The sequence below is a fragment of the Castor canadensis genome, chromosome 18 (assembly GCF_047511655.1).
Source record: "Castor canadensis chromosome 18, mCasCan1.hap1v2, whole genome shotgun sequence".
In the NCBI taxonomy this organism is placed as follows: Eukaryota; Metazoa; Chordata; class Mammalia; order Rodentia; family Castoridae; genus Castor; species Castor canadensis.
This window is the reverse complement of record NC_133403.1, coordinates 28,033,288-28,051,878: the sequence shown is the minus strand read 5'-3', so window position 1 is coordinate 28,051,878 and position 18,591 is coordinate 28,033,288. Positions and strand designations below refer to the sequence as shown.

Sequence of the window (18,591 nt, the reverse complement as noted above, 5' to 3'; positions counted from 1 at the left end):
CCTGGTGTAGGGGAGAGACCACCAGATCTGCTGACTTGCTGGGTGACTTGGCTGCCTGGGCCTCAGTTTGCCCATCTGTAAAATGGAATTCCTCTTCCTGGACTGCTCTGTTGCTCTCTGGCTTTACTGACCCTGCTCAGATAGTAGATAGTGGTGTGCTGGTTCTTTGGGATCCGTCAGGTCTTCAACAAAACTTTTAGGTTCAGAACCTCCTCATCCCTGGCCTCCCAGGGATGCCCGATGACACGTGGCCACCAGACACCCCTCTGAGTGGTTACTCTCTAACCCAGACCCTAGTGGACAGCTCCCGCCCTGGCTTCCACGTGGGCAGGTAACCAAATGGACTCAGTGTGTGCACTTCATTGTGTTCCAGTCAAACCTGCCAAGCCAAGTGCCGGTGGCTCACACCTGTCCTAGCTGCTCAGGAGGATAGCAATTTGGAGTCAGCCTGGGCAAATAGTTTGTGAGACCCTATCTCAAAAAAACATCACAAAAAAGGACTGGTGGAGTGGCTCAAGTGTAGGCCCTGAGTTCAAGTCCCAGTACTGCAAACACAAACAAATAAAACCTTGCCAAGGCACAGCAAAGATACTATTTCTTATTTATTTATTTGGCAGTACTGGAGTTTGAACTCAGGGCCTCACTCTTGCTAGGCAGGCACTCTGTCACTTGAGCCGCTCCATCAGCGCTCTTATTTTTATTTTAACTTTTATGAGACAGAATCTTACTGGGTAGCCACGCTGGCCTTAAACCAGTAATCCTCCTGCCTCAGCCTCCTGAGTGCAGGGATTACAGGTGTGTACCACCACACTTGGCTGTTTTTTGCTTTGTTTTTTAAAGAGGTAGAAATCCATTGAAACCCATGGAGCCTGACATTTTGCAAATGGGAAAGCAGATGAACAAACAGTAGTTGGCAGAGCAGAACCAAGAAAGCTGGGAGAGCCAGCCCCCCTCACCCAGCCCCAGATCTGCACCACAGAACCCCTGAGTGCCACAGTGCTGGCAGCATGGAGGGTTGCTCTAGAACTGGGCTGAGAGGGCAGGAAGGGGAGTACCACAGCAAGAAGGACCAATGGACTGGGTGATGACCACAGACTCCTGCCTGCTCTAGGTGGCCGAGGCTGTGCACTTCTACCCTGACCAAGGCAGGTGGCGGGGGAGGAAAGGCAAGGAGACTTGGAACTGGACATTGACAGCAGAGTGGCACCCCAAACAGGACGTGAAGCCCTAAGAACTGCAGTGGGCCTCAGACCCCTGAGTGACTTTTGGCCTCATTACTTTATGACCTTTCCCTGGGAATCTGACTGAGGGAGATGGCTCTAAAGAGACCAACTCAGGGATCCCCAACACATAGTCCCTTTAGTCACCTCTGCTGAGCTCAGGGTCAGCCAGCTCCACCACAGGCTCTATGCTTAACATTTGGATACAATTCCTCCTTCCCTCTCTCCATTCCTCCCTTCCCTTTTTCCTTGTGCTGGGGATTCATTCCAAGGCAAGCACTGAGTCATTCAGCTACGCCCCAGTCCTCAGGTACAGTTTCTTAAATGGAAGACAAGGCCCTAACAAACTAACAGACACAGGAAACTTGAAAGAAGCTAAAACCATTCTGGAGAAGAGAACTTAAAACAACTATTCATGTCATCACAGGGGTCAGACAGGGTGCTGCATACAGAGGAATGGGTGCTGTAAAAAGGGAACATTTGCAGGATATGGTTAGAAGACTGAGAAAAATCCCCTAGAAAGAAGAAGAAGAGAGGAAGAGAGGGGAGCTCATGGAAACTAGTCTAGGAATTGCAACATCCAAACAATAAGATGGGACTCCAGCAGACAAAGGAGAAAAAAAGAGATGAGGAAATATTTGAAGACAAAATCCCTGAACAAGAGTCTCCAAATAGAGAGGGTTGGGGTGGCTCAGTGGTAGAGTGTGTGTCTTGGGGTTCCATCCCCAGTACCGTAAAAACAAAACAGAACAGAACGACAGATGGACAGTGCCTGAGGTTTGCAGCCTTACTGACGGAGGCAGACACAAACCTGGGCTTATCGTGTCAAACTGTGGAATATGGGGACAGAGAGACGATCCTTTGAACTTCACCTGTGAAAAATCAGGCCACCTACAAAGGATCAGGTATCAGGACGATGTTGGAAGCCATAAAATAAATGGGGCTTCCAAGACTGAAGGAGGGTATTTTCCTTCAGAAAAACGCTCTACAATGACCCTGTCAACTGACAGGGTTGAAGACGAGGGCATGACAAGGACGGCTGTAGAATGTGTAAGACTGCAAATCCCCTCCCCCAGTACCTGCTCTTAGCAAGCTACTTAGGGTGTCTTCCATTGAAACCAGAGGGCAAACCAAGGAAGGGCAGCACACAGAGGACTGGGAGCAGGAGATGCCACAGAGACTCAAAGGGCATCTGTAGAGAGGTGGTGACCAGCGCCCCGGGAATCTGGGGGCAGGACAGGCATCATTTTTTTTTTTTTTTGGTGGTCCTGGAGTTTGAATTCAGGTCTCAAGCTTGCTAGGCAGGTGCTCTGCCATTTTGACAGCTCTGTTTTTGCTCTGGTTGTTTTTAGATAGGGTCTCGTGGACTTTTTGCCCTGACTGACTTCAAACCTTGATCCTCCTGATTGCCTTAGTAGCTAGAATTACAGTTGAGCCACTGGTGCCCCAGTTCAGGACAAGCATCTCGAGGGCATCATTGTCCGTTGCCCTGCCATTGTACACACTTCTTGTTAACCAGTGAAACTACTGGAGGATGTGCCCCAGCAAAACAAAGGGGTCCCCTGAGAAAGACAGAGCACCAACCCCCCAGTTACTCTGAGGAAAGGCAAAAGGAATTCTAGGGATGTCAGGGAAGTGACATTCTGTCACCACCATGATTGGGGGGGGGTGTTTCAAGAACAGCCAGAGCAGGTGCAAGCAGAATAGAAACCTCCAGGAGGAATGTCGCCACTGCAAGAATGATGGCGCTAATCGATTATCTTAAGTGTTTTGGGAGTCTGCGGGTGGAGTGGGATGAAGTAGCAGCAGGGATGAGGAACACCAAGAGAAAAATCCTTAGCTCCAGGAGGAAACAAAGAGAAAACGGAAATGAATCTGCCTGCCATACTCTCATCTATAAAAATGATCACAGCTAATACAGCGAGGCTGAGTACCAAATTTTCCAAGTGACAGTGTAGTGCTATTGAACAGCTAGGGGAGGGAAGAGAATGAGTGACCATGTAAAAGAACTGAAGCTTCATCTCTGACATGGAAAGGCCATAGATGGCGTCTCAAACGGCTGACTCATAAGATAGAACACTTATGTGCCGAATAACAGTGTTTCAGTCAATGAGCAACTGTGTGTATTGACGGTGGTCCCATCAGATGATAGCCTAGTGTTGCGTGTGGTGGCTCACGCCTGTAATTCCAGCTATTTGGGAGGATGTGGCAGGAGGATCTTGAGTTTGAGGCCAGACCCTGTCTCAAAAAAAATTATGGCCTGAGGATGTCATAGATAGCTTGTGCAGGTATACTCCATGATGTTCGTAAACAGTGAAATTGCCTACACACATTTCTCTGAATGCACCCTTCATTAAGCACAAGCTAATGAAGCTAATGAAACAGTATGTGCATGACTGTGTGCACATACTGTTTAGATCCTTGCAATATGAAGATGCCAGAAGAATCACGAGTGATTTCCTCTGGTGAAGGTGGTGGAGGGGCAGAGCAAGGCTCCTCTATTTGGTTGTGATTTTTTTTTTTTAAATTGTTTTCAGTGTTTTCAAAGTTTTGGAATTCGTATACAGAAAAGTGCATGAAGGAGAGAAGCATTACAGTGGTTGTAAGAGCCATCCCTGTTACAAGTTTTCAGTGTCTGTGTTCCTAAATTAGGGACGCCAGGGAGAAGGCCACGGAAGGCAGGCAGGTTCACCACTGGCTCGAGAGCTGGTTCTTCTGCCCTCGAGCCCCCTGTGGCTTGCTTCAAGGTCTCTGGAGAGTGAAGGCGGTGGGGGTGTGATCTGGAGCTCTCCCCCTCCACCAGGGTCCTAGCCTTCCTCCCCCATCACTCTGTCTTTTCCCTCTGCAGACCGAGCATGTCTGGACTCCACCTGGTGAAGAGGGGCCGGGAGCACAAGAAACTGGACCTGCACAGAGACTTTACTGTTGCATCCCCAGCCGAGTTTGTCACACGCTTTGGGGGGAATCGGGTCATCGAGAAGGTACAGGCGGGTCCTTTGCTCTGGATGGGGCTGGGTTGGGGTAGAGGGGCCCCTCGTCCAGGCTTGGGATGGAAGAACAAGCTTCAAGCCCATTTCTCACACTTCAGAGAGGGACGTGGGCTGCCCTCTCACTGCACTTGGTGCTGGGTGTTTGACTTCAGGACTTTTTCATACAGGTGTGGTGTCCCATTTCACAGAGGGGAAGACTGAGGCCTCGGCATGGTCAGGAAGCTGGGTGTGTCTCTGAAAGGGGCTGCTTTCTGGACTTTTGGGAAGGAAGCATAAAACCTAGCCCTGTGTCTCTGAGGTTTTGCCTTGCTTAGAGTGCTTCCTAGAGGACAGGAGACTTACGTCCTGGAATGACTAACGGAAAGGGCAATGCTAAGAGTTGCCATTTTTGAAGGCCTACACTGTCCTTCTCCCTTCTCATGAAGGCCTGGGCCCCTGCTGTTTAGTTATTCCTGTTGGGAGTCACACATTGACATTGGTTGTGCAGGGTCATAGTAAGTGGTACAGCTGGGATTTGAATCCCTCCCGACCCCCCATCCCCAGCCCAGTATAGAATGGCAGACACACATAGGCTCCCGGCCCGGCTGCTGGTTCAGCACACAGGTTCCTCAACTCAGACCTTCAGATTCAGTCTCCTGGGAAGAATCCAGAAGCTGCACTTTTGCACACTCATCAGTGGAGCCAGCTCAATTTGAGCCCAGAGACCTGGATGGCCACAGAAGGCCTCCACCCAGAGCTGATGTGTTTTCTGGCTTAGGAGCTGACCTTGGCTTGCTCTCCGTGCTGGATTCCTGGCACAGCCAGGAAAGCCACAGCCTGGGGAGCAGAGGAAGCTGGAACAAACGGCTTTCCCTCCGCACCAAGCTTTGCTTTGGTTGTGAAAGCCATAGCCCAGCCATTTCATCATTCCTTCCTGAGAGCCGCGTTTTTTTTTTTTTTTTTTGGTGGCAGCACTGGGATTTGAACTCAGGGCCTCAAGCTTGCTAGGAAGGTGCTCTTACCGCTTGAGCCACTCAGCCTTTTTTGTGATGGCTTTTTTTGAGATAGGGTCTTGCAAACTTTTTGTTAGTTTTGCACTATGATCCTCCTGATCTCTGCCTCCTGAGTAGCTAGGATTACAGGCGTGAGCCACCTGTGCCAGGCTCGAGAGCCACTTTTGACAGGGTAGGACGATCATCGAACTTCAGCCAGGAAGCTTGGGGTCGAGTCCTGGTGTGGCTGCTCACAGGACATGAACTCATCCACCCTGGCTTTTCCATTCCGTAAAATAGAGGAGGTCACATCTCAAATCCCTAATGAGACTCGCCCTTCCGGGCTCTTGCCAAGGTTATGCAGCAATGGAGGACGACTCAGCATGATGGAATTGCTCTCAGTCACAGCTTTGAAGCCACATGCCCTATTTACTTCCTTTCTTACTTACTTACCTGTGTTTATTTTTTGAGACAGAGTATCACTGTGTAGCTCAGACTGCCCTCAAATTCTCAACCCTCCTGCCTCCGCCTCCTGAGTGCTGGGATTACAGGTGCCCAGCACTAATTTATTGATTTACTTTTAAAACAAGAATACTAGAGCTTCTGGTTTATCTCTGAGGACCAGGCCAGGAGGACAGCCAATCTGACCTCAGAGAGGGAGAGGATCTATCTAAGACCACACAGAAAGTTCATGACAATCAGAAATTGAGATCAGGCTCCTTGCTGTTGCTGTTTGCTGTTGAGGACAGCCAGCCTCTCGCTTCTGTTCCTCCTCACCCAGTCTGGGACCTTTCACCTTTAGAAAGCACAGGCAGCATGTGAGTTCAAAGCACAGATCAGACCGTGGGCCTGAGCCCCAGCCCTGCTGCTTACTGGCCATCTGACCTTGGGTGAGGGTCTTCACTCTGAGTTTTAGTGTCTTTAACCCTCAAGAAGGAAAACGATAAAACTTCTTTGAAATGGCTGCTGCCAGGATGAAATGAAACCAAGCAGGTAAAATACACCTACTCCAGTGTGGTTCATAGGAAATGCTAAAGGTGCCCAGAGGGTGCCACCATGATCACAATTCTCTCTCACCCATTCACTCGCTCATCCATCCGTGGGGCTGGCAGCCTGAGCATCTGCTCGGGCCGAGCTCTAGAGGTACAGCGCGGGAGAGGTGATCGCATCTGGACCGCGGTTCACCAAGGGTCACACGCAGCCTCCGCCAGCCCCTTCCCGTCCCCTGCAGGTGCTCATCGCCAACAACGGAATTGCCGCAGTGAAGTGCATGCGCTCCATCCGCAGGTGGGCCTACGAGATGTTCCGCAACGAGCGGGCCATCCGCTTTGTGGTCATGGTGACCCCTGAGGACCTCAAAGCCAATGCAGGTACCTGCACTGGACCCCCGGCCCCTCGCCACCTACCTCCAACTCCTCCACCCTGCCCAGGCAGATCCATCCCGCGCTCCAGGCCCCGGGGTACCTCTCAGGAGTCTGTGTTTACTTGCTCTTTCCTTTTTATTTAATTAAAATGTCTGCTGATAAGGAGCGTGAACCATGTGCCTTAGAGGAATGGAGAGTGGAAAGCCCATCTGTGAGGGCCGCCCATGGTCTCACCTCTCTTACTCCAGATGTTGCTTCCTACAGCTGTTAGGTGCTGTGTTTTAATCACTTGTTCGTTTTTCTATTTCTTTACCAATAGTTGTGTTAAGATGGATCATTCTAGGCTGGAGGCAGGGTTCAAACAGTAGACTGCCTGCCTAGCAAGCAAGAAACCCTGAGTTCAAACCCCAATACCACCAAAAGAAAATAAATAAAGCTCATACTCTTTTTTTTTGTCAGTACTGAGACTTGAACTCAGGGCCTACACCTTGAGCCACTCCACCAGCCCTTTTTTTTTGTGATGGGGTTTTTTTCAAGATAGGGTCTCTCAAACTATTTGCCTGGGCTGGCTTCGAACTGCAATCCTCCTATCTCTTCCTCCTGAATAGTGAATAGCTAGGATTATAGGCGTGAGCCACCACACATATTCTTTTTAAGACAGAAAGAAGACATGGCATTCTCTCAGTAACTGTGGGACCATTTGCTTGTTTTCTGGAGTAGGCTCCACCCTTTGTAGCCTCTTCTCCACACAGCAGCCTAAGGGATCTTTTGAGTCAGGTCTCATGCCTCCCCTTTTAGAAATGCTTCAGGGGTTGCCACACTGTACCAGCATCCCCTGAGCCCTCTCAGAGCATAGGCCCTGGGCTCTGCCTTGCACTGACAGTTGCCTTCTTTTGGTGGGACTGGGGTTTGAAGACTTCGAGGTTATATAGCTGGTGCTGTGCTGCTTGAGCCACGCCTCCAGTTCGTTTTGCTGGTTATTTTGGAGATGGGGGTCTCACAAGCTATTTGCCTAGGTTGGCCTTGAGTCACTATTCTCCCCATTTCAGCTTTCTAAGTAGCTAGGATGATAGGCATGAGCCCCTGGCACCTAGCTCATTATGGTTTTTGTTTTTATTTTTCATTTAGTTTTGTTTTTTGGCAGTATTGGGATTTGAACTCAGACTCTTGCGCTTGCTAGACAGGAGCTCTACCACTTAAGCCACACCTCCAGCCCTATTTTTTATTTTTTTCACAGTACTGGGGTTTGAACTCAGGACTTTGTGCTTGCTAGATAGGTGCTCTATCGCTTGTAGCCTGTCCCCCTCCCCACCACAAAAAATGCAATAGTGTCAGATAGTGTCATTTTATACCATGGGTGGACCATGGTGTAAGGACCTTGAGGACCTTAAGTGAAATAAGCCAGTCACAACAAAGACCAATACTGTATTAGTCCACTCACAAGGCATTGGAGTAGTGACGTTCATAGGGACACAGGATAGGACAGTGGTTTCCAGGGATTTGCGGGGGGAGCTGTGCACGTGTGTACAGTTGCAAACTTGTTAAGTGAAAAGTTCTGGGGATCTGCTTCAATGTTACAAATATATTTAACACTTCTGAACTCATCAATGGTTTTGATCCCAGGGCTGGAGGAGTGGCTCAAGTGGTAGAGTGCCTGCTGAGCAAGCATAAGGTTCCAAGATCAATCCCCAGTCTTGCCCACCCAGAGATGGCTAGGATCCTAAATTTTATGTTATGTATTTTTTACCACAAGTAAAATTTAACCACAAATGTTATTTAGTGGTAAAACAATGTTAAGACAAACTTAAGTAGTAGTAAAACAATCCACCTATATAACCTCATCATCAGGACAGACTGTCTCCTTTTATTCCCTTTCAGGCCTTGTACAAAGGACACCTGTTTTCACCTAAATAAAATCATATTTTGTTTTCTTCAAATTTTCTTTTTTTCTTTTTTTTTGGTGGTGGTGGTACTAGGGTTTGAACTCATGGTTTTGTGCTTGCTGAGCAGACACTCTACCACTCGGGCCACACTTCCAGCTCATTTTTGCTGTGGTTATTTTGGAAATAGGGTCTCAGGCCAGCTTGGACCATGGTCCTCCTATTTTATGCTTCCTGCTGTAGCTGGGATGACAGGTGCCCAAAACTACCCTCAGCTTTTTTCCATTAAGATGGGGTCTTTCAAGCTTCTTGCCCAGGCTGGCCTAGATCTGAGATCTGTGATCCTTCCAACATTGGCCTCCGGTATAGCTGAGATGGTATGCATGCACCACCACACCCAGTCATCGGTTCATATGGAGTCTTACGAACTTTTTGCCTGAGCCCTGATCTTCGTAATCTCAGCTACACAAGTAGCCAGGATTACAAGCGTGAGCCACTGGCATCTGGCTTCTTCAAACTTTCTTATCCATGTGTCCACTGTTGTCATGGAATTGTCACAGTCAAGCTGTCGGTGGCTGAACGTGGCTGCCCCTCCCAGATTCTGCAGTTGATTTCGTTCCGTCAGTAGCTCTCCTCTTTCCCTCTGTTCAACTCCAGAGTACATCAAGATGGCAGATCAGTATGTCCCGGTGCCGGGAGGGCCCAATAACAACAACTACGCCAACGTGGAGCTGATCGTGGACATCGCCAAGAGAATCCCCGTGCAGGTAGGTGCCACAGTGCTGGCGCCCGCACTCTGGAGCAGCTGATCGAGCTGTTCAGAGTTTTGGATGGGATGGGTGCTGGGGTCTCGCAGGAGGGCTTTGCTCACCCCTTTCTGCACCTGCAGGCAGTGTGGGCTGGCTGGGGCCATGCTTCCGAAAACCCCAAACTTCCCGAGCTGCTCTGCAAACACGGGATTGCTTTCTTAGGTAAGTGTTTTATCCATCCATGTGCTGGAAATGGGGCATTGGTTGGGGGTGGGTGGAGGCGATGCTTACCTGAGTCAGTGTCTCCTTCCAGTACTGCATGACAAAGGGGGTTCAGTTTGCTTTTCTGCCTCACCCTTTCCTTGTGAGGAGCAAGTGGGCACATGGATGACTCTTCCAGGCCACAGAAGTAGGAGCTGTTACCATGGTTACCACAGCTGAATGATGCCAGGACCAGTGGAGCCCTCTGCTGTGTTTCTGTTGGTATTACAGTTTCAGCCAGGTTCAGATTTCTGACTAGGTTTGGGGGGGGAGGGTCACATTTCTGAGAGGGCCACCATGTTTGAAGTATTCTGGGATCTTTAGAATAACCTTAACCTCTTAGGACCAGAGTCCTTCATTGCTGCCACTCGTTAGGTAAAAATGATACTCGTTATCTGTTGGTATCAGTTGGTTGCAGGATTTTTATGTGTGAACGTTTTTGTTCGCCTGCTTGCTAGGCAGGTGCTCTGCCGCTTGAGCCACTCTGCCAACTCTTGTGAACATATTTATTTACTTTGTACGTGTCCCTTGAGTCCCAGATACCAAAATCCACAGATGCTCGGCCCCTTCTGTAAAATGGTACAGTATTTGTATACGAACTCCTGCATACTTTATTTATTTATTTTTTTTTGTGGTACTGGGGCTTGAACTCAGGACCTACACCTGGAGCCACTCCACCAGCCCTTTTTTTGTGAAGGGCTTTTTTTGAGTAGGGTCTTGAGAACTCTTTGTGTGGACTGGCTTCGGACTGGGATCTTCCTGATGTCTGCCCCCTGAGTAGCTAGGATTATAGGCATGAGCCACTGGCACCCAGCTTTTCCTGCACACTTTAAATTTTCTCCTGATGACTGATACTACTGAAACACTGTACATGCTGTGTTACACTGTATTATTTAGGGAATGATAACATTAAGAGTCTGTACTCGTTCAGTAAATGTGCAATTAAAAAATACTTTCCATCTGTGGTTAGTTGGGTCCTCAGGTGTTGATGCAGGTGGCGTGAGAGCTGACTGTCCTGGGCAAGTTAATTGTGACAGAGCCCAGCAGGCTCATGAAGCTGGAAGTCTTTCCTATTGTGCTCTTTCTAGAAAAACTTTGCCACCCCATAGTAGCTCTTTGAGGTGCTGGTTTCCTCCGCGTCCAGCTTTTCGCTTCCTCTCCAAGCGACTTTTGTGTTTGCCACACAGGTTGGTGGTGCCTTAGGTCAGGCTTAGGACGCAGATGTGGGAAGTTGATGCAACAGCAGACTAACAGATGCTTTTCATCCCTGCTGCTGAAGTGCAGTTCACCTCCTGGGGAGTGGGGGCCTGAGCATTTTTCTTTTTGGCCATAGTGGGGTTTGAACTCGGGGCCTCACGCTTGTTAGGTAGGTGCTCTACCACTTGAGCCACTTTCCCAGCCCTTTTTTGTGTTGGGTATTTTTGAGATAGGGTCTCATTAACTGTTTGCCTGGGCTGGCTTTGACCTGTGGTCCTCCCAATCTTGACTGTCCGGTAGCTGGGATTATAGATGTCAGCCACTGGCCTCTGGCTCAGGGCACTCCTTTTTGTCCTCTTGCCTCCCACCTGGCCCTGCCACTGTGCACCCGTTTGACACTCGGCCTCCAGGGTCTTGTGGCTGACTGGGTTCTGCTCTCCTCTCTCCGACTCCTCAGGACCCCCCAGCGAGGCCATGTGGGCCTTGGGAGACAAGATTGCCTCCACCATCGTGGCTCAGACACTGCAGATCCCAACCCTGCCCTGGAGCGGAAGTGGTAAGGGACCTTGGTTTTCTCTTTGGGGGAACTGCTTGGGCTAGTCAGGCTGACAGGACCATGCTTTTTAAAATTCTTTCATTAAAAAATTTTAAATCATTAAGCAAGTATATAACTTAGTTGTAGCCAACTTGGAAAATGTGAATACAAAAAGAAATGGAAACCACTGTCATCCTGCACCCCGCTGAACATTTTTAACACTACCTTTTCAGCCTGTTTTCCAGCCCTGTCCTTTTACTTAATTTTTTTATTTGGTGGGACTGGGGTGTGAACTCAGGGCTTTGCACTTGCAAAGCAGGTGCTTTACCACTTGAGCCATGCCTCTAGTCCATTTTGCTCTGGTTATTGAGGTTCCTGAGGCTGCCTCAATTCATAATCCTCCTGATCTCAGCCTCCCAAGTAGCCTGTAGTGGTGTGAGCCACTGTAATCAGAATTTTTCCTAGTTTGTGACTTCTTTTTCCACTAATGAACATCTTTCTATGTCAATAAATATAATTCACATCATTTAGGTAACAATTGGTATGTGGTACTGGGGATTGAACCGAGGACCTTGCACATGCAAGGCAAGTGCTCTACCACTGAGCTATATAATCTGCCCCCCCACCCCCTGCCTTTGGAACTGGGGTTTGAATTCAGGGGCTTGCTAGGCAGGTGTTTTAGCATTTGAGCCACACCCCAGCCTCTCCAGCCCTTTTTCATTTTATTTTTATTTTTTAAAATATTTATTTATTTTTGCTGTCTTTTTTTTTTTTAATCACATTGTTGTATTGGGGGTACCTTGTGACATTTACAAAAGTGCTTACAATATATCTTCATTAAATTCAGCCCTCCATCATTCCCCTTTTTCATTTTATTTTGAGACAGGATCTCACTAAGTTGCTGAGGCTGCCTCAATTAACAGTCCTCCTGCCTCAGCCTCCCAAGTAGTTGGGGTGATAGGTGTGGAGGAGTCAAAGTTTTGCCTCTTCTCAGTGGTTTTTCCTGTAAGGTGTATCTCCAGCGTCTCTCCAAGATTTTACTTTAGGAGGCACGCTTTCTGCTTCCTCCCTCTAGTCCCCATCTTGGAATCCTAGGAATGGTCGATAGGTGTGTATCACCATGTCTGGTGCCTGCATAGGATCATATTGTATGGATGTACTAATTTAATTAATAATCCTCTGTGATTATATAGTTTATTTTGTTTCCTAGTTTTTTCCTAAAGTTTTAAAAAATAGTCAAAGGAATGGAGCTTTTGATAATCTTACAGCTAAATCTGCATGTTGTATTTTAATCATTGCAGGATAAATTTCTAAAGTGGAATTTCTAGAACAAATTAAAAAATAAATAGGATAAAACCTATTCAATGTGATATTTTCCTCTAAAGGTTGAAAAGTTCCAACTTTTGTTTTTGTTTGTGAAATCTTCATGTGGTTCTAGGAAATAATGATTCCTGGATGAGTGACTCCTAGGGTTGAAGTAGGATTCTTTTTGCAATCAGGTTCACGTTGCTCTCAGCTGTGCTAAGCTGGAGTTCCCATGCAAGAAGAGTCAGTCCTTAGCGATGCAGGGTGGTGGCCGTGGGTGTGCAGTTTGTGTGTGGCCCCATGGTGGCAGGGCTGTGTTGGTGCTGTCCTTGGAGGACTCAGCTTACCTTGTGCCTCCCCAGGTCTGACGGTGGAGTGGGCAGAGGACGGCCTGCAGGAGGGGAACCGGATTAGTGTCCCAGAAGCTGTTTACAACCAGGGCTGTGTGAAGGATGTAGATGAGGGCCTGGAGGTAACCGCAGGCCTGCGGGCCAGCCAGGGTGCTAGAATCTTCTCCATCCCCTGGTGGCCACCGTCTCACCTCTGAAGAGGCCTGTTTGTCCTTCACCCCCAGGCGGCTGAAAAGATTGGTTTTCCACTGATGATCAAGGCTTCTGAAGGCGGCGGAGGGAAAGGCATCCGGAAGGCTGAGAGCACCGAGGACTTCCCCCTGCTTTTCAGACAAGTGAGCGGTCCTTGCCTATGTCCTTCCATGTTTCTGCAAATTGCGTCATTACAGTGGTGGCCACTGCGTGATTTCTGTTAGCATTATTCTGTCACTCTGGAGAGGATATTAGCAGGAGCTGGCTCTATGGCTGTGCTGTACTTATTTGTTTATTCATTTTTGTGGTACCGGGCAAACAGTCTGCCATGGAGCTACCCTGTAGCCTCGTGTTGAATTTGAGGCAGATGTGTACATTGTTGACTCACAGACGTCTGTGGTCAGTGCTGGGGTTTGCACCATTTCTTTGGATGGTCCAATTCTATGAACCAGTGCCAAACTATGTTTCTGAGTAGATTTGCCTATTGAGGGATGGGATATTTTGTAAATATTAAAAGTCTTGGTATTTTTAATATTTCTAGATGATTGGTTTTCATGTGGGCATTAATTGTATGTTTACTTATTTTTAGCTAGTTTTCCTCTTTCAAAACCTTATGCCTGATATTAGCAATTTAAAAAAATCTAGAGCCTAAAACACCCATGCTTTAGCATGCAATAAATTTTGTGTGTTCTTTTCTCTGCTTAAAAAAATTATACTGACCATCTTCTCTTTTCTTTTTAATGCTGGCATTTGAACCCAAGGGTCTCATGCTTGCTAGGCAGGTGCTCTTACTGCTTCAGCTGCTCTGCCAGCCTTTTTTTTTTTTTTTGTGATGGGTGTTTTTGAGATAGAGTCCCACAAACTATTTGCCCAGGCTGGCTTCAAACTGCGATCCTTCTGATCTCTGCCTCCTAAGTAGCTAGGATTACAGGTGTGAGCCACCGGTGCCTGGCATCTTGCTATTCTTAAACCCATTATTTTATTAATTTTTTGGCAGTACTGGGGTTGGAGCTCCTTAAGCCCATTTTAATATTTCTATATTGTCTCTTAGACCTTGTCTATGTGTATATTTTCTGCGTATATTCAGTCTTATATAATGTCCTTGTACATTACAAAATTCTAAATGGTCAATTACAAACATATTTACCGTGTTGTTCCAATTATGACAACTATTTTGATGATAGCACAATACATGGCTGTAGCCTTACTTCTGAAACCATTCCTTCTTTGTTAAATGTTTAGCTTATTTCCATTTTCACTGTTACAATAAGGATGTTTTATTATAGCAGAGTAATAATGCAGTTAGACTACAGAACTCACTCAGTCTGTTTTCTATTGCTAGTAATGCAGCAGGATGGGATAGTTATAAAGAAAACAGGTTTATTTCAGTTCATAGTTCTGGTCTCAGGTTGAGCAGCTACATCTGGTGATGACTTCTTGCTGGTAGAGTCCCAAGGTGGCTTGCTAAGACAGAGCATTTGTCTGGGTGTCTCCTTCTGTCTCTCTCCTCTTATATAGCCACCAGCATTCAGTCATGTCTAGTCCTATTACCCAGAGTTGGGTTAAGTTTCCACCTTCTTAATACCTCACAGTGGGAATTCAGCTCGAACGTGAGTTTCATATGGGACAAACCAAGCAAGCTTGACACGGTGGTCACCTAGCACATGTGAGGCCCCAGGTTCAATCCAGATCACTGCAAAAAAAACAAAAACAAGGACCAGAGGTGTGGCTCAGGCAGTAGAGTTCAAACCCCAGTCCCACCAAAAAAAAAACCCACCAAAACCCCAAAACATGGTATTTAGTACTATAAATATTACTTAGCTCTTTTTGTTCTTCTGAATTATTTTCTTGGGTAAAGACCTAGGGAGGACTTAGTTAAGTTGCAGAAACTTACAGTACATACAGAAGATGGTTTCCTAGAAAGGGAGCCTCCCGTAGTGAGAGTAGCAGTTTTTCTACCATGGTGTGTCTGTTGAGCGGTGCGGATTTGGGGGAATTTGGATGGAAGAAATGCTATTTACAGGGAGGTTTCACCAGCAGTACAGACTCCTTGCCTACCTTCTTCCAGTGCTGCAGTTAACAACTTGCATGACTTCCGCCCTGGGTGTCATGGCTGAGAGATGGAAGTGCTCACGTTTCCGTTAGGAGGACTCCAGGCTTGATTCACAATTCAGGAATCTTCCCATGAATATCCTTTCCCTGCTGCAGGATTCAGTCTTGGCTACCAGGTTGCATTCTGTATCGTACAGAGTTTGGAGCCTTTTTCATTTCAGTTTTTAAAAAAGGCTAATTTTTAGACTCAGAGCAAAATGGAGCAGAGTGTCTGCATATTCCCTTACCTCCTCCAAGCTTCTTTCTTTTGTTTCCATGAGTGCATTATGAAAATGCTCTTTTTCTTTTGGCTATGTTAGGGTTTGAGCTCAGGGCCTTCCACTTTTCTCCACCCCTTGAGCCATCCCCCTCCCCCAGTCTTTTTTGCTTTAGCTAATTTTTGAATAGGGTCTTGCATCTTTTCGCAGGCCAGCCTGGACCAAGAGCCTCCTGTCTATGCCTTCTTCACAGCTGGGATGACAGGCATGTACCACCATGCCCAGCTTGGTTAAGATGGGGGTGTCGCTAACTTTTTGCCTGGGTTGGCCTCGAGCTGTGATCCTCTCAACCTCCACTTCCCTGGGTGGTGGGATGAAAATGTCGTTAATATAAGAATTCAGACAAGTCAGGAGTATGTTAAGGATGAAAAATGAAAAGTCTGTTCACCATCACCTCCCAATCCCTTCTTGTCTCTCAGATGTAATATTTGCGGCTGGGTCTCTTTCTGTCACTGTCACTGTCTGTGTGTTCACATAAGCCAGTCGTACAGTTCTGTTTCATCATTTTCCGCATAAGTGGGAGCATCCTGTACAGTATTGAAACTTTCTTTCTCCCCTGAAGTTGTCTTAGAAATCACTGAACCTCCATGAACACTTATCTTCATATCTTTCTTAAAGAGTCTCTAGCTGACATATTTATGGGGGAACGCCTTTCAGCCATTAAAGGATAGAGTAAGCCTGTCCACCTCAGGCTGCGGGTAGAGGCAGCTGTGAGAGTCCATGGAATCACAAGAAAAGAATGTGCTTTGGCGCCATTTTTGTTTAAAGAAATAGTCTGTGCATATAAAAAAAGGAGTTTGTACACCAAACCTTTTCTCATTTTGTTGAGCTACAATTGACAAATAAAATCACACCTATGTGAGGAGCGTTATATGGCAGTCTGTCTATCTGTGGTGGAGTGGTCATCACAGTCAAGGTGACTCATGGATCCACTAGTCACACGGCTACTGGTTTTGGGTACATTTGGTGAGAACATTTGAGATGTCTCTTAACACATTTTAAGTACACAATATATTATTACTAACTCGTCACCTTGCTATACGCCAAAGCCCCCAAAACCAAACTTAGTGCGTTGCCTCTAGGAGACAAGATTGTGAGGAAGTGTCACCTTTTGCATGATGTTTGACTGAAAAACAATGAGAACGTCATGTTTGGGAGAGAGGTAAAACAAAAGTTAAAAACTAGCAGATTCATCACTGCTGTTGTTTGATGCTTTTAAGAACTTCCAGAAGCTTCCAGAGCTCGTTGAAGAGCAGGTGGCTGTTCTTCCCTGCAGGTGCAGAGTGAGATCCCTGGCTCACCTATCTTTCTCATGAGGCTGGCCCAACATGCCCGGCACCTGGAGGTCCAGGTCCTGGCTGACCAGTACGGGAATGCCGTGTCACTTTTTGGACGGGACTGCTCTATCCAGAGGCGACATCAGAAGATCATCGAGGAGGCGCCAGCCACCATTGCCACAGCAGCTGTGTTTGAGTTCATGGAGCAGGTGTGCTTGGAGAGCCAGGTCGGGGGCAGCTATGGGGAGACCTGCTGTGGCCGAGTTGGAGTCAGCAGGGACTTTCTGTAGAAGCATGGCTGGAGGCTGGGGTGGGACCCCAAAAGGAGGAGGGAGGGAGCCCATGCCAGAGGTGTGTTTCATCAGCTGATCACAGAGGTCCCAAAGAACTTCCCAGTAGCAGGACCTCTGTGGGCATTGGGGGAGGGACCTGACAGTCCCCACTTAAGATTGCGTGATCTGCAGTGTGCCGTCCGCCTGGCCAAGACCGTGGGCTACGTGAGTGCAGGGACGGTGGAATACCTCTACAGCCAGGACGGCAGCTTCCACTTCCTGGAGCTGAATCCTCGCCTGCAGGTGGAGCATCCTTGCACAGAGATGATCGCCGACGTCAACCTGCCAGCCGCCCAGCTGCAGGTGAGCAGACGGGCTCACACCCTGGGGCTTCCTCCACCTGGGATGTTGGGGCTCTCATCCTATTCTGATGAATTCTTCCTGTCCCTTTCTCGGCTGGCCGTCCCTGGGGCGTGACCACTTTCACGTCTGAGTAGTGTTGGGATGAGAACCTTTTGGAAACGAGTCATCCCCTTGGTCCGGACAAGAGCCATTAGAGGAATGAGTAAAAGCTAGGGCCTTTCTCTGTGGGAAAAGATATTTCGTATAATTTCAAAATACTCGTGAACCCTGGCCACCCATTCATGGACCAGAAAACTGTCTCTCAACTTTTTTTATATTATCAGATTTTAAAGACTTTTTCCTAATCTGTTTCCTGTGAAATTTTGTCTTCACAGATGTGTTATATGTCTGTTTGGGTCTATAGACATATCTGTGCTTTATACATAAAAAAGGGATTTTCTTCACCCTTTTGGGGACAATGTCATTCCTGTTAAGTACACATGACCTATAGTTATGAACTCCTGTTGTGTTAACAAGAACTTCTTTTTACATTGTTGTGCTAGGTGTGGGTACATTGTGGAATTTATGAGTTCCTACAATGTATCAAATATATCATATTTGAATTTACCCCCTCCACTATTCTCCTTTATCCCCCATCCCCCCATTCTAGGAGTAGTTTCAGCAGCTCTCATTTCTCCATTTACACACATGTGTACATAGTACTTGCACCATATTCACCCTCCTTCACCATTTTCCCACCTCCTCCCCCACTCCCACTGGTACCAGCCCCCCCAGACAGGACCTATTCACCTTCCTGTTCTCTGATTTTGTAAAAGAAAAAAAACATGACATTGTTATTTGTTTAAGATAGCTATACAGGGAGCTTCCTTGTGACATTTCCATGTATATATATATTATAACCCGAATTGGTTCAGCCCCTCCATTTTTCTCCTTAGTCCCCTTCTTATGGTGATTTCAACAGGTTTAAAAATTCTGTATGCATTCTTTAACAAGAACTTTTAAATTCACATTTCTGCCCTCCCTGTCTCCCTCCCTCTTTCCGTCCTGCCTTCCCTTCCTCTTATCACCAGAAGTCTGTGGTTTTCACTTGGTCTGTTTATGTTCTTCAGCTTGAAAAACTCCAGGAGAGTTACAAGAATAGCATGTTAGCACTCAGACACCTACATCTCCTCCGCCAGCTGTGAGACTTGCTTTCTTTCTCTGTTCCGTTTATCTGTATAATCTTTTTTGGGGGGGTGGGAATCACCCTTGTGAGGGCTGGTTGGGCTGAACCAAATACTTCAGAATGAAGGCCTC

General features: G+C 47.2%; 1 protein-coding gene across 7 annotated transcripts in view; it reads left to right on the top strand.

The window, feature by feature from the left end:
* The window catches only part of Acacb (acetyl-CoA carboxylase beta), a 129,201-nt gene that overhangs the window by 42,243 nt on the left and 68,367 nt on the right, over positions 1-18,591 (top strand). For all 7 annotated transcript variants that reach the window (XR_012443411.1, XM_074060566.1, XM_074060569.1 and 4 more), the window contains 9 exons: positions 4,069-4,201; positions 6,413-6,551; positions 9,083-9,192; positions 9,315-9,396; positions 11,090-11,188; positions 12,835-12,944; positions 13,047-13,157; positions 16,660-16,869; positions 17,125-17,295. Coding sequence is in view for 6 of the 7 variants with exons in the window: in XM_074060566.1 (XP_073916667.1) it covers positions 4,069-4,201; positions 6,413-6,551; positions 9,083-9,192; positions 9,315-9,396; positions 11,090-11,188; positions 12,835-12,944; positions 13,047-13,157; positions 16,660-16,869; positions 17,125-17,295 (1,165 nt within the window). In the remaining variant the exon portion in view is untranslated. The remainder of the gene's footprint in view (positions 1-4,068; positions 4,202-6,412; positions 6,552-9,082; positions 9,193-9,314; positions 9,397-11,089; positions 11,189-12,834; positions 12,945-13,046; positions 13,158-16,659; positions 16,870-17,124; positions 17,296-18,591) is intronic.